We start from the raw sequence: 15,000 nt of genomic DNA, 5'->3' as shown, positions 1-15,000 counted from the left end.
CAAAAGTCACATTTGGTAAATGCTCTGTTTATGACTTAAGCCCACACAATGTCTGTAAATTTGTAATTAGGATGCAAACCCCCAGTATCTATTTACAATAAGACCTGGTCTTGAATTACGATCAGATGTGACACTCGGCATTAAATGTTGATTCTCTGAAAACCTTGTTCTGTGGTTCTCTCACACACCAAAGGTGAAGTAGTACTAAACACATTTGGGTCAATAATTTAGTTTTCTGTTTAATGTCCTTGGAAATCAAATGTTTGCAATGGAAATACTGATTTGTCTTCAACAACGAATGTATCCTTTTAATGGGATTTTTGTTGCTGTCTGAAATAATGGAGGTTAATGTCAAAAGGAATAAGACATGCCAGCTAAGGAATGGCTAAGTACTTAAAAGAAATAAATTGTGCCGTTTTTGAGAAAACGATCTGTTTTCCCCTCATCACCCATGATCTGTTAACAGCCTTGCAAGTGCAAAGAAGGCAGCTTTGTTTCCTTACCATTTTTGGGTCTTTCAGGCCTATGTTTTTCAGGGCCATCACAGCAGTTGCATGGACCTTGAGTGGCAAATCTGAGGCACCAGCTGCATATCCTGGCAAAAACTTCTTGATGTGCTTGATGCTGGCTGGGTGTCCTACATTCCCAAGGGCTTTCAGAGCCAGGGAAATTTCTTCCGTGCTGGACTTGCTCAATGCCTCTCCTGCAAAACCATGAAGAAGCTGAAAAAAGAAAACAAATTCTGTTGAGTTCAATTCCAGCTCTTATCTCTATTCCGTCCCCCAGCCTATTCTGTGGTTTGACTCTCATAATTTCAGTCTGTCCAATTCATTTATTTTAAATATTTTCAAATTCTTTTCTGTCCTCATGAATAGAACATTTTATTCATAGAACAAGTATAGCCAAGAAAGCTGCAATGAACAGCTTCTTCATCACTATGCCTTAAAGTTACCAAGTAAGATTTTTAAAGGCAAAAATAATGGCTAGGAGCTAGTTCCCACTGCTTTCAGGGCAAGCTGGGAACCTTGAAATAGTTCTGCTTGAACATCTCTGTCTCATGGTTGAAGACAGGTGCAAAAATACAGGTACAGTTAAACCTTTAGACCCTTAGATAAGATTCCTGAAGATATGGCTGGTGGTCTTGCCCTTAACCAGCTATGACAGCCTCTTTTTAGAGGTGGATTAGCAGGTGGCAAATGAGATCATTGGCAAAAAATCAGGTCATTTTACAGTCTTTGTTTTAAGCAACTGGATCACACTTGCATTAGTGTGTCAAGATTAGAGGTAGTTGTCTGAAGGCTGAATAAGAGAAAAGAACTAAATCCTATTAGATATCTGTTTTTAACACTAACAAGTGGCTCTAAAAAAGAAACAGAGATGTCAGAGAATAATTTCAATACAGTTTCTGTAGTTTAAAATAACACATTTGAAATCCCTCTAATGGTGCAGAAACAGCCTACTGATATCACTAATTAAATGCATAGACATTTGAAATGCATTGAATAACCCTGTACAGTCATTTGCTTTGGGGAAGAATTTTCACTCTCTGACACAGGGCTTCTCAGATTTAATTAGTTCAAGAGCATTGGTGGCAATTGTAACACATGAGACCTGCGTAGGAATGTTGGCCATACCTGTGTGCTACAGGAAAAACAATCCTGTCAAGCACACAGTGTATTTGGAACACCCTGCTCGTACTGGGGATGGTGAACTGACCAGCACCAAAGGCTGAAAACACCTATTTCTCTTTGCTTCTCTGTTTCTGGATGAGGGATTGGCCTCTGTAAACCACAACATGCATTTTCAGAACTGGGAAATGCTACTTAGTGACTACTGAAATTGTTTTGAGGCCTGCTGATTAAAAGCAGTACAAAACAGGGAGGGTGTTACTCTCATGAAGAGCTTACAGCCTGTGTGGATGACTGGGCTCTGCTTCTGGCTCAGGAATGGAAGGGACACATGACTTCAGGAAAAACCTAGGCTTTTGTGTCACTTAGTTGATTTATAAGTATAGATAAGTACCTATATTTAAAGTGTTTTTGAGCAACGCCATGGGACTTCATTAATAATTGGCAATAAAGCACTTGGAGATGCTCGGATAGAAAGTGTTATGAATTATGTGCTTCTTCCTCTCCCTCCCTTTTGTGTGCTAATTTAAAGATAAAAACGCTGCATTTAACCAACTGGGGTTCCTTTCCCCAAAGGAAACTCTGTAGTGAAGTGAAATACAGCTTTCTGAATAACGAAGGAAGAACTCAGGGCTTAATTTTTCTTTTGAGCGATAAATAACGACGCGATTACCTGGAGACACTCGGAGCAGGAGTCTGCTGAAGAACACTGTTTGTGGCACAGCGACGCGTAGCTGAGGTGGCAAACCTTCCCCAGCACAGTGCTGGAGCGTGGGCAATGCTTTCTGACAATCAGCTGGGGAGAAAGCAGTGGCTCGTTACCAACCATTAACGAAAAGAAACAATATTAAAAAAATAACTTCCTGCCCAACGCAAGACAAAACCAAGCTTTTGATATTTTTGTATGGGTGGATTTTCAGGTAATCAGTGGATAGCACTGTACTGGACAACACAATTGTAAAGTAATTCTGAGTAATATCTGGAAGGCAGATCTATTGCTTTTATGGTGTTTCAGATTTAAATTTGGCATGGGCTATAATCCAAAGGGAGGAAATCACCCAGTTATGGAATGGAAAAACACATTATCCTAGCAACATCCGTCAGGTTTTGTGATCGCCTCAGCCATAGGTACAACAAACTGGAGATTCCTTGGGAAGGGACCTCAGTATTTTGGGCAGGCAGGAATATTTTCTATAAATGTAAGAGCTGTCAGGAGGCATCAGCCACTGCTTTCTTGTGTGAGAAGCAGAGCATCTCTGCACAGGCTTTCATTGAGAACAAACCTCTAGTCTGAGGTTTGTTGTCTCTGCCTGTCTCTAGGTTCTTGCATCTGAGGCTGGAATTAAACCCTGCAGATAAAGAAAAAATTGTAAAAATAATTGGACTTTCTCCTGCGTGGCCTTCACATTGGCATAATTGCCTTGATCTGGATAGATCTCAAATTTATACCCATCCTTCTAGGTCAATCAGGACAAATACATGGATATAACAAATATGTATTTCTTGCTCCTTTGTCTTTGTAGACAGTCAGTTAGAGATCTAATCTGATGTAACTACGAAGTACATTTGGAAAAAGGAAGACTAGAAACCACTGTTTGCAGCAATAACCTTTGTCCCTGGGGGGTATTTTACTCTTTCTTTCCTGTTTCATTGTGGACTCATTTTTGCCCTTTTGATTTGCATTCTCCTCCCCTTAAGATAGTCAGGAAACAAAGTCCTTTCAGTCTCACCAGAGGACATAAAACCTTCATATTTTCAAAGCCTTTAACATCTCGTCAAAGGAATAAATACAACAGATGCTGGAATCAGCCAAGAGTGATTTGAGAGTGTTTAGAGAACCCTACTGTTGCTTCCTCCATCACGTCCTGGGTTGGTGTGCTGGAGTGCAGAGCCACCAGCAGCGTCTGAGTTGCTTCCCAGCTGGAGAGCTCCTGCCTTTCCATCCTGCGCCGCAGGAACCGGAGCGCGCGGTGACTGGACACCGCGGGGATTATGTCCAGAATGTAGCGCCTGCAATGGGAAAGGCAAGGAGCATTTTCCAGGTCTGCCTCTGAGCATAAGGGTCTCCAGCAGAGTTTCTCAGCAGAAGCAGCATCACCTCTGTTGCTCGTACCTGTACGCTGGCCGACCGGAGAACTGCTTCCACACCGACTCGTAATCCTCCTCGTTTGCTGCACGAAAGAGGTGCATGAGCTTGAGGGCTTTTGCTGGTGCATCGCTGGGAAGCTGGTCAGAGGTGGCCTCTACTAGGTCCTGCAGGCTTTCCTCTATCTGCAGGAAGATGAAAATGCAGGAAGCTCACATGCATTGTGTCCCGCATGCACAGATTCCAGTGTCCAACAAAGAGTCTGCCCAGTGTCTGAACTTTACCTGGCTTTCCACATCTTTTATTTTGAATAAGTGGACAGGAAGCTGAAGCAATTCACTGCCAAACTCGTACCGAAGTGACCCACGATTCTGATATTCCTTTGGTGGGACCTCTGTCCTCTGCTTCTGCACATCAGTCAGAGTAAGTTTCTGCCTGGAATGGAGAACCCCAGGAAGAAAACATCACAAGATGCAGGGTACAAACTAAAAAAAACCTCAGTAATTCTGCCTCCCTGCGTTACAGTGCAGCTACAATTGTTTCGGAAGGGTTTTGTTATCAAGGGGAAAAGATATTTACAAACAGATGCATTTGGACATGATGCTCAGAACTGCACTCTGAGAAGCTGTGCACTTGCACAGCAGGGTTCAGATCAGAGCCAGTCTTTGCCTGCCATTGGGAATAACCTGGCTTGAGAATTTAAGGAAGAAGAAGGAGGTGAGAAGCTGCAGCCTGATGATCACAGGAACTGTGTGTTGTGTTGTGTCTTGAGGAGTAAATTAAGGATTATAGGAAAACACAGATGGGAAACTTGCTCATTAGTTATCATTTAATTTAAACCTTTTAAGAAGTTCATAAAAGCTGTTGCATGCCTGTGTCTCCTGGAAGCTTCAAAAGGAATTGAAATTTTTTTACTTGCCCTCCCCATTTTGTCTGGTAAGCTGAATATCCTGGGAACTGCAAAAAAAGGTTCTTATGAAGTCTCAAATTGGATTTACCAAACAAAAACGGCCAGATAAATTCAGAATTAGTCTTTGGAACAGTGCTGAAGCTTTTGGAAACTTTTCAAGAAGCAACCAACCTTCATCCTTTGTTATTAAGAATAATTCCAATGAGAGACTGTCTTTGTAAACATTTGCTATCTTTGCTACATTTTCAGCTAGACGTGAGCTATCCTACCAATTATGCTTAAAATGGGCCATTTAGGACACCATAATAAAGTTAGGCATTTGTAGTGAACAATTGAAAACATTTCAAAAGCAATATTCCTGTGCTACTCAGTACCTCAAAATCTCCGTAGAAAATTGGCGTGTTTATTTTGAAATCTCTATGATCTTCTGCAGCATTTCTATTCACTCCTTCCATATGGATTGCAGAGAACTGCTGCAGAAATAGTGCATAACTGCTTTGCAGACAAGCTTCTGGAATGTGAATAGAAACCACTACAGAATCAGCAGAGATTTGTTCTCTCTTGAAATTTTATACAATATTATTGAAAGGGCGTTTGGGTCAGAAATCAGAAAATCAGGTACACTTGGACAGAGTTAATTCTCCCTTCCAGATCATGATGAATCTATTATATCTTCATCTTCCTTGTTTTGGAAAGAGATATATCTGCCTAGAATAGAGGGGAAAATATACTCAGAAGAGAAGAGCAAATGAATATTAAAGATAGGATTAAAAAGGTGGAAAACCAGTAAAACCTCTCTTGGTTTTGAGAGATGCTGCAAGAATCTTATGCTGAACAGGTCAGAAAACTCAGCTCTGGGTGTTTTAAGTCCTTGATAGTTTTTTTTTTTTTTTTTTTTAAACAGATAGTGTATTGTAGAAATAACTTCTGAAGACTCGAGTGAGATATCCACATCTTCCCAGCTATCTTATATTTGTCCCCTTCTGCTGGGCAATGCTAAAAATTCAGAGAAAATGGGGAAGGTAGAGGCACTACCCTTCTGAGGGCTGAGGAAGAACATCTTCTTTGCAGAAGACAATCTCTGCAGAATGAGAGTGTAAAGCACTGTAAGTCCATTGTCTCCAGGCTGATGCTGACTCACAACAATCTATAATCTGATAAAAGCACTGCAGTTGTGCCTATCTACACCTTGATTCCATAGGGATAGTAAAGCTACTTTCACCTTTACTGTTCTGTTTTTTTTTTTTTTTGATTAGCCAAGTTGAACATGTTCATTACAGAAATGAAGTTAATTGGTGAATTATTGATGTGAATTTTCTGATGCTGCAGTTTCCAAAACTGTATATTATACCAATAGATTCTTGCAGGAGCTAAGGCAGCAATGCAAGATTACAGCAGTTGAGGAGTGGGATTGAGGTATAATTTCTGCACAGCTACCTTCATGCAAAAAGCCTCTCCCTTCAGTAGGGCACTCCTGTATACAGAGCCCATAATCAACTAGGTAGCTAAAAAGTTTTTCAATAGATGATTTTGATAGATGAAATCACTTTCAAACACTGAGAGTTTGTGAGCTAGAGCTAATGGTGAGCAGGGGCGTAATTTCTTACACAGCCACATTTTTGTTTTGCCCCAATATTGTTAAAGAAATATGCAAAACTTGCTGTGGAAAAGCAAATGCATTTTACATGCCTTGTGCCAAATTGTTCTGCAATAAAACCCAATTTCCTATTTAGAAACAGTTTTGATGGGAGATTTGTAAGCAGCCCAGTGTATTTAGGAATCCAAAGTCCTATCTACGTTTCTTGTGAACTAGTCTCAAAGGGTCTCTTACTGCATTATTATTTTCCAGGGAACTCTCTTTCTGTGAATAACTGTCTTTCAAAGTATTTTACTTCAAATATATTAGTTCACAATTTTTCAGATGAAATTACATTTGTTTTGGCTTTTATGACATAAATCAAATATCCCCGAGAAATAAAATAGTCAGACCCTGCCAAGTTTAGCTAACGAAATTTGGATAGTGATGTGCACGCTTCAGATTTACAACTAGCAGTGAAGGTTGTTTTTATGAACTGTTTGGGATTTTATGTAATTAAATACTGGCAAACAATGGGCTGTGGAAGTAAAGGATTTATTTCACTTACGGAATTTGACCAGATTATGGAGTCGCTGAGTTAGTTGCTGAATTAAAGGCATATGTACAGTACCTGGCTTGTACTATAGCATTTCCTCCTGTTATCTCATTGAAGGGTGCAAACTGGTGGATTTCCTCGACATCAGCTTGTGTAATTACAGCTTCACTGCGCGTATATTTAATTTTGTAATTGTAAGTAGCGGTCGCCCGGGAATTCTTGTTTCTCTTTAAAATACGAAAGAAAAAGCAAAGAAACAAAGAAAATAAAAAGTCATCGAACTTCTGAATTCTGTGACTAGGAGTTATTACATCACCCCCTTCAACCCACTCGTTTTCCGGGGCTGTTTTGTTCATTGGCCATAAGAGCAGTTGATGTGAATTCTGTGCACTCACTTCCACGGGAGAGGTCAGACACGCTGCCTGGCTCCATTACTTTTACTGCTAAGAAGTGTTAGTTGTTTTTTCTTTTTCCCAAATAGAGGTAATTGGTCATTCCCTCGAGAAGGAGACACATTTTCTGAGGAGAGCAGCTGCCTAAACCACACAATTTCTTATTTCAAAGAGAGGATTGCAATAAAATGCAGCAGTACCTGTCTTGAGCAGCAGAAAGTGGACATCGTGGCTATTTTTTTACTCACCAGAACAGGTGAATTAACTCATGCTGATAATTAATGGTTTCCAAGCCAGCTAGTTTGAGCTGGTTGAAGTGTGCCTGCATGACAGCCTGCAGCACAGACCTCTGCTTCTCTGTGGGCTGATTTTCAGACAGAAAGAAAATACTGACAACTGCATACAGCAGACCTGACCCTTCCCTCATTTCGAGTGTTTCAAAGCAACAGATACCAAATGGTGCTCAGCATAAGAATATGAAGCACATATACATAACACCTCTCTAATTTACCTTCTGGCAGGCCTGGCATGGCTGAGTGTTTGCTGAACCTGTGACAAGCTGAACTTTCTCCTCACAGCTGTTCAGGTCCTTGGATTTGGTCACATAGAGTAGGTTTGCCCTCTTGTTTTCCTGAATTGCATACGTTGTGTTGCAAATACCTCCAATCCCAGCCTGGCAAAAATGAGAAGAGGATCAGAGAAGTTCACTTTCATGCAAAGCTTCAACTCGCCACATGGAATTTCCTGTTTAATTCTGTGTTTTTAAAATTACTCTTCTTTTTTTCATTATACACTCCAGAAGCAAAATTAGGGTGATGATTACTTTCATCTCTTTTTTACATGTACAGGTTTCCAGTGAGCCAAATCAGAGTTGCACTGAGAGAACTAAAATTCCCAAAGTTTCACTTGGAGCCTCAGGAAAAGGGAGTAGCGATTTTCAGTTAGAGCTGCTGATTATGAAATAAGGTTTGAGGAATATTAACAAAAAGTGTCAAAATAATTTGATCAGTCAGAATGATATTTCAACAGCAAAGTCTTTCAAGGTTGGAGATGACATTCTGCCCTTAAAACTTGCTTTTATAGACAGCTTATAAATGCCTATGGAACGAGCCTTGCAATATCAGATGATCTGTCACAGCATGAACAGCAATAATTAAAAAGAATTTCAGGATAACAGAGTTTTGATTGTGGCTTTTCTTGAGTTTACAGTTTTAGCTGAGCTCTTCAATAATATTTTGAGCATATACATTTATAAGAGCTCTTAAATTTCCTCAGTCAGTGAGATTTTTTTTGAGAGGAAAAATATTTGATTGCATTTTAGGAGGAAGAGTTATTTTCATGATTTTGTTTTTCACTGTTATTTATAGCATAGCCAGTGCAGAGAGCAGCTCTGGGCTATGTCAGAACAGCAAAATAGTCATGTGGTGGTTGGGAGGCAAGACATACCCACTTCATCTTTAGCTTAACAGAATTCCTGGTGACACTGTGGCTTTGGAAAGGGCTAGAAATAAGAATTGCCCAAGCTTTCTGAAAGACTTGTGCCCTGCAGATACAGGTGTGGGGCTCCTCTGCAGACTGCAGGGTAAGGTAGAGACATCCAGACTTTAAATGGGAACGTCCTGCTCGGAGAGTTCAGTGGGAGGAATTAGACTGCTGTCCATCTGGACTTTCTGGCTGTGTGCAGCTCATGGCCAGCTCAGACACCCTCACCCTGCACCCCCAGGATGGGATGTAGACTTTCCCAGATTAGTCCTTTAAACCTCTCTGCAGCTCAGATTTTGGAACTAACAACTCTTATCTTCCTTTACAGGGTGACTCGAGATTGTCAAGCAAGGATGCCAAAGCTCATTAATCATTTGTTCTCTGAGAAAAGCAAAGGAAACTTGGAAATGATTCTAGGAGGTGAAGTCACATCTGTTGCCTAGCAGAGAGAATTGGACATAGTGCTAACTGAATTAGAAAGAATTAAGATGTGAAATTAGATTTGAGGAAAATGGTGATGCAGAATATGCAACTCCACCACACGGATTTTTATGTAAAACAAACAGTGTGAAACTATTAAATCATGTAGTTCCTTTCCCAGAAACAACTCTACTTACATAAAAATAAATTTTAAGAAAATTAAAGTTACTCTGGTCTACATTTTCAATAAAAAATAACATGAAAGTATAATAATTTCAAGGTTTTTGCTGATCTCTGAATTGAATGTATTCTAATCAATGTAAATATGGTTTCACAAAAACTAAACACATTGCAATTTCTGTGGTGAACAGCAATATCAGATGATTTACCTGGACTAATATATTAAAACCTGAAAAACAGTGGAAATTCCAACAGAGCATCAACTGCAACTGTCAAAGCTATTACAGTAATGTCATGACATATATACTGTTTTTCTCCTAAAAGAGGAGCTAGAAGAGATTAAAGTGTATAAGATTGGTGAAAAAAGTCAAATTACTGTTATTTTCGCTTTACTATTAAGCTGTATGTTTAAGCTTGCTTTAATACAGTATTCACATTTTATGTAGGCTTCAGCTTTCACAGGAGTTTACTTTCTTTAAATAATAACCCTGGTTTTCTAAAGATTTAATACTGCAAGTGCAATTTCTGAAATACTTTCATCAACCAGATTAAAAATCTGCTCTTCTGTTGTCCTGTTTGAATATATCTCCATCAAAAGTCATCCCATAAGAGCAACTTAATCATGATTTCCCAGGCTTTGGTGTTTCTTATTAGTGAGGTTTATGCCAAGGATGAATTCAGAAAACGCGGGAGAAGACTCTGAAGAGAAGGCTTATTTATTTACAAAGCCACCACAACGGCCAAACCAAAAATCTCACCTCCTGTAAGCTGTAGGAGTGCTGCATCTTCTTTATGCTCAGCTCCAGCACGTTCATGACCCCTCTGTAGACGTTCAGCCCGTCGTCCGAGATGGAATCGGGAGCCATGACATTCCCAACGTGGCCACTGCTGTACTCAAACTTGACGGGGTTACTGAGCTGCCCAGTCAGCACCTGGGTCAGTTTGAGTGACCGAGAGAATGAGCTCGTGGGCCAGACCCCATTGTACTCTCCTGCCTCGATGGAATGAATCTGGAACAAAGAGGGAATGGAATTACTCTTTAATATTTTTTTTCCAGTCAACTCTTTTCTTAATACACATAAGCATCTAGAGCTTTACTCACATCGAAAATACACTTTTAAGTGATGCAAAGCCTCTTCAAAGGGAAACCTGAGAAGCTGTAATTTAGCATAGCTACTGGATACACGTATTTCCATACAGAAAAGAGAGCAATGCAAATGATTGTGATACTTCTGCAGCCACTGCACTCTGTTCTATTACATAGAGAATCCATATTGCCAAAGTTTGGCTTGTACGAAGAAATGAGCCAGAGAAGAGCCACATGAAGCAGGTTGCTACCCAAAAGCAGTATGGAAGGTCTGCAGGAAATTGCAGGAGGAAGTTAATGTTGCATAAAGCATCATTAACTCCTGTTGTGAACTCTGTCATTTCCCTCGCTGGGGTCACAGAGCGCAGGCAGCAGTCTGAAACTAATAACAGCATGGCTGCTGGGCCAGCCAGATAGTCAGAATTTGTCTGAGCAGCGGACAGCAGATTACAGAAATTGTCATTCCCTACATGTTTTGCTGTAGAACTCAGGCACTGGCTCCAACCGTGCTCTGCACTTCACGCTCCAGCCTCAACCTGGGGCACATCCAAGCAAGTAGAAAGTTGTGCTAAACTATGCTTAACTGGAATAATTCCTACCCCATGGGAACGGCCATGTTTAGCTTAGTTTCTCAGAGGACCCTTCCCTTCTATATATTTTGACAATTTGAAGAGACTTTTCTCTGACACCTCAGGCGGGCGATGTGACGCAAGACTGGGATTAATTTCTCCAAAAGCTACACAAAACTAAACCCTCACACAGCAAACCGCTGGAGACTGAGCTTTCATATTTATTTTTGTTATTGTTGGTGGAGATCACTGCCAGCCTCAGTAACTGAAGCTTACAGGGGAGGCTGTTACGGAGCAAATCCCTCGTGCTGCCTCTCGGACATGCTCCTGGCATTCTGCGTACGGGCAGGTTTGGGACTGCTCTGCAGGGTCAGGGTGAGGTAGTTTTCCCCAGCCCTGAGGGCCCAGTCAGGACTTACACTGTCTGCTCAGGTTTGAACACAGCTGGCAATTCTTACTTGCAGGTTTGTGATGAAAAAATTGTCAGCTGGAAATTGCCCGGGGAACGCGGCTTTTTGTTTGGGCTGAATGTGAACTAGGAGGCTGCAGATGAAAGTTTAATTCCCTGAACCATCCCTCCAAACTGCCTAATTTAAATATAACAGCAGCAAAATAAACTTTTCCTGTAGCAGAAGGGAATAAATGCACCATTATCTTTAGCTTAAAATTTGCCCCCTAAATATCTTTTTTTTTTTTCTCTTTTTCTTACCTGAAATTATTTCTGTATTTATTTCTGACACAAATACACCAGGGCCAGTGAAATTGTGCTGGGAGGCTTTCGGGAACAGGAGTCAATTTTCGGTTAAGACTCACCCTGGCACACCAAGGGCTTTCTCAGCAGGAAGGAGGGAGGATGTGGGGTGAGGACATGACTGCTTCTGCCTCCTTTCTGCCAGGGAAGCCTTCCACTCACCATTGCACATGTGTGGCTCTTATTTCCTCGTTTGTTTGTTTTTTCAAAAAAAATCTGTCCCCTTGCAGAGGTCATGGAAAAGTAATGTTTCCCATCTAGATCTATTGTAATCTGGATTTATAAAAGTACTTAGTAACAGAAGGGTAATTCAAGCTGGAAGGCTACAGCATTTACAAGCATTTATCAGACACTCACCAGTCTTTTTTAACCTGCAGTTTTCAATTTGCCAAATTAAATCTCTTAAAAAAATTTTTCTTCCCCATGTACAGGACACTAAGTGGAGTTGGTGTAAAGAAGTTGAAGTGTGCATTTCTAACACTCATTATAGGCATGTATAGGCTTCTGTTAAAGGCAAAAGTGTTTGTCACATAATCAAAAGTCTTGGTAATTACTCAGCATGCAGTAAAAATATACGGTTGAGGATGACAAAGAATGTCACTTGGGACCCTTCAGTAAAAGAAGCTACCAGATGACATTAATTATGCTAAATATTGAATCACATCCAACTACTGTCACATGTTTTATAGCCTTTTGTCTGCTGGTTATGAAATCAGCTGATTAAATAATCCTAGGTTGTACAGTTTGGAACAATTGGATTGATACGGTAATAAATTATTGTGCATTTCAAATTACATTCCATTGTCTCCCTGACCACAAAGTAGAAGAAATCCTTCAAGCCCAAGGTTGGCTTGAGCTGAGAATTACCTGGCAAAGTGCAAATAGAATTTAGGGCATAAAAAAAATAACAGTATCAGTTACATTCTCCCTGAGTAAGCACAACACACGAGGAAACTTAATTACTTCCCAAAAGTTTAAAAAAAGAAGTCAAGTATGACGAGAATTTTACCTTCCAAATTGAACACGTTTTCTTACCCTAATAAGACAAAGTTTTGGCCCAATACCACTAATTTCCACTTTACTTTTTATTCTTATTCCAGCTCTTGCAAGTCCTTTCTCTGGAAGTCCACTGAGAAGCGTGCTTTCATAATCAAATGTATAAACCTTGTTTTCACTGAAATCGGGTTCTGTAAAGAAATGGTTCCCATGAAATATTATAGACACTGTACAGAACATGTTAAAACACCTCTATTAGAATGTATGGAACAAAAAAAAAATATGAATTTGTTCATTTTTGCAATGCACCTGAACAAAATTAGCTGTTGTAAAACTATATTAAACATTGATATACTTTTCAGATTCTATTTTTAATTTCACTCATTATAATTATATTAGCTGATAGGAAAATTACTTACGGTAATTAAGATGCTGGCTCCCTGAAAGAGAAAAAATAAAAGAGTAATGAAGTGACAAAGCAAAAGAAAACCCACCACAAAATGTTAATGTATTTTAGTATAAAGGGCTATATCTCATCTTGTACATATAGCATAACCCTTTCTAATTAACTTCTGTTTCAGAACCATCCAAAAGCCTTATTTTTTCCCTAAACAACAAAAAAATCATAAAATATTTTTTTCTATAACAAAGTTTTTGTTTGCTAGTGAACTGCATTTAGATTCTGAAACCTTTTCCTTAAAATATTATTTTTAAATTCATCCAAGTAAATAAGTTATTTACTTACCCACCAGGGTTAAAACCAGGGCTAATATCAAGCCCCTCATGATGGGGACAAAGTAAAGGTGAATGTGATGGGTTTCTCTTTTATAAAGGCATGTGATATCACATGTTTCTTTTGGCATGTTAGTTTGACAAATAAGTGTATTTTAGAATGCATATTGATCAATCAAAAAACAAACATTTCTGAGGTCATGAATGCTGACAATTTCAAATCACCTCTCGATTTCAACTACCTTACTTTCTATGTGAAAAAGAGATTAAATTTTCAATGTATCTTGCTTGCTATTTTCCCCTCATTTCTCTACATTGTAGTTACACAGTAAAATAACAAATTTTAAGTTAAGTAAACACAGTTCCTTCATCATAACTGAAATAATTTAGCTTTTCTGCAGCCGTGTCTTTAATCTCCTGGTAATTTACTCTTGATTAGGGTCACAGCTTTGGAGACACATCTTGCTCTGCCACATTGAAACTCTACTTTTAGAGGAGAATTTGTGGTTGGTTGCACAGATTTAGGCTCGAGACACCTTACAGCTCATAGGCACGGGATGAGAAATTGTCTTTCCACGGTATTTACCACGTCTGTCTTTGCAAACACATCGTTACTCATGAAGACAAATCTTCTGAGTACAACCACCACACCAGCTTCTGGCTAGTAGTGAAAATTTATGCTATGAAAACAAGAGAGAAATTAATTTCTTTGTTTCGAAGAAGAACCTGATAAAAAGTGAGTTACATTCCAGGCGGACCCCAGTGAGTTGGGAGCATTGGGTGCTTCTCAGTGGGTTCTCATGAGGCTTTTGCTGCCACTCTTGGGAGGATATACCCAGAATTTCCCACTTGTAGCAATAACATTTAGATCAATCCTTAGCAAAACTACATCAGTAGGGAGTTTGCTCCCTGACTTCGGTTATACATATTTTTTGCAAGTGTTTAATATTTACTTTGAATTTAAGCTTGTCTTTTGGTCAAATGGTAAATTAAATATCACGTAAAAACCCACCTGGGTACAAGGGTTACTTGGGGGGGCAGGAAGGAGAGCTCAGGAATGCATAGCTGGTATTTCCTTGAGGCTATGAAAGGTACAACACACTTGCATATAGGCAGGCAGCCAGAGTTTGTCCTCCAGGAAGAGAACAAGGCTTTCTCTGCTGCTACTATTCATCAGGGAGGAGAAAGGTGAAACCTGAGAATGAGTCCTGAGGTCTTCACCACCAGGCCTGAAGATATATTTGCTACAGGCCCCATCAAACAGTCCCTTTACATGATTACTTCATTTTTTTGGAGTGATGCCACCTGAGTGAGGAATAATGAAGTTCATTATTGTGGTGCCAGGGCACCTGAGCTGGAGCCAGGGATGCAGCTGCCTGGTCCCTCTGCTCCAGCAGAAGGCAAGTGAGGGCTGTCTCCTTTGGGCTCCTTCACTGCTGAAACCTTGAGGATTTTAATATCTCAGCTTGCCTTCAAAAAGGGAAGGATACAGAATTGGATGGCTAGTCAGACCTTCCCTGAAATGAAATCTGTCTGGTAAAATATTTAAATATACCACAGACATATGAACCATTACAAGGGATTAATAATTGTGTTGTTGGTTCATTGTGGGCTCAGATAGTGAAAAATTAGGTG

General features: G+C 39.9%; 1 protein-coding gene and 1 long non-coding RNA gene across 2 annotated transcripts in view; one reads left to right on the top strand and one right to left on the bottom strand.

Annotated features, from left to right (window-relative positions):
• LOC127474766 (vitellogenin-1-like) overlaps nt 1–13,418 on the bottom strand; it is a 43,285-nt gene extending 29,867 nt beyond the window's left edge. Inside the window, exons 1-11 of the mRNA XM_051795991.1 lie at nt 13,379–13,418; nt 13,053–13,073; nt 12,673–12,824; nt 9,989–10,240; nt 7,660–7,821; nt 6,832–6,983; nt 3,999–4,149; nt 3,742–3,899; nt 3,473–3,638; nt 2,302–2,424; nt 504–722 (exon numbers count right to left, since the gene is read on the bottom strand). Coding sequence (XP_051651951.1) covers nt 504–722; nt 2,302–2,424; nt 3,473–3,638; nt 3,742–3,899; nt 3,999–4,149; nt 6,832–6,983; nt 7,660–7,821; nt 9,989–10,240; nt 12,673–12,824; nt 13,053–13,073; nt 13,379–13,418 — 1,596 coding nt within the window. The remainder of the gene's footprint in view (nt 1–503; nt 723–2,301; nt 2,425–3,472; nt 3,639–3,741; nt 3,900–3,998; nt 4,150–6,831; nt 6,984–7,659; nt 7,822–9,988; nt 10,241–12,672; nt 12,825–13,052; nt 13,074–13,378) is intronic.
• Nucleotides 1–15,000, top strand: part of LOC127474798 (uncharacterized) — a 652,309-nt gene that overhangs the window by 129,839 nt on the left and 507,470 nt on the right. The gene's annotated exons all lie outside the window — the stretch shown is intronic.

The sequence above is a fragment of the Manacus candei genome, unplaced genomic scaffold (genome assembly GCF_025592945.1).
Source record: "Manacus candei isolate 608988 ecotype Guabito, Panama unplaced genomic scaffold, ASM2559294v1 h1tg000044l, whole genome shotgun sequence".
NCBI classification, from domain to species: domain Eukaryota; kingdom Metazoa; phylum Chordata; class Aves; order Passeriformes; family Pipridae; genus Manacus; species Manacus candei.
Note: the sequence above shows the minus strand (reverse complement) of the source record. Positions and strands in the feature narration are given on the sequence as shown.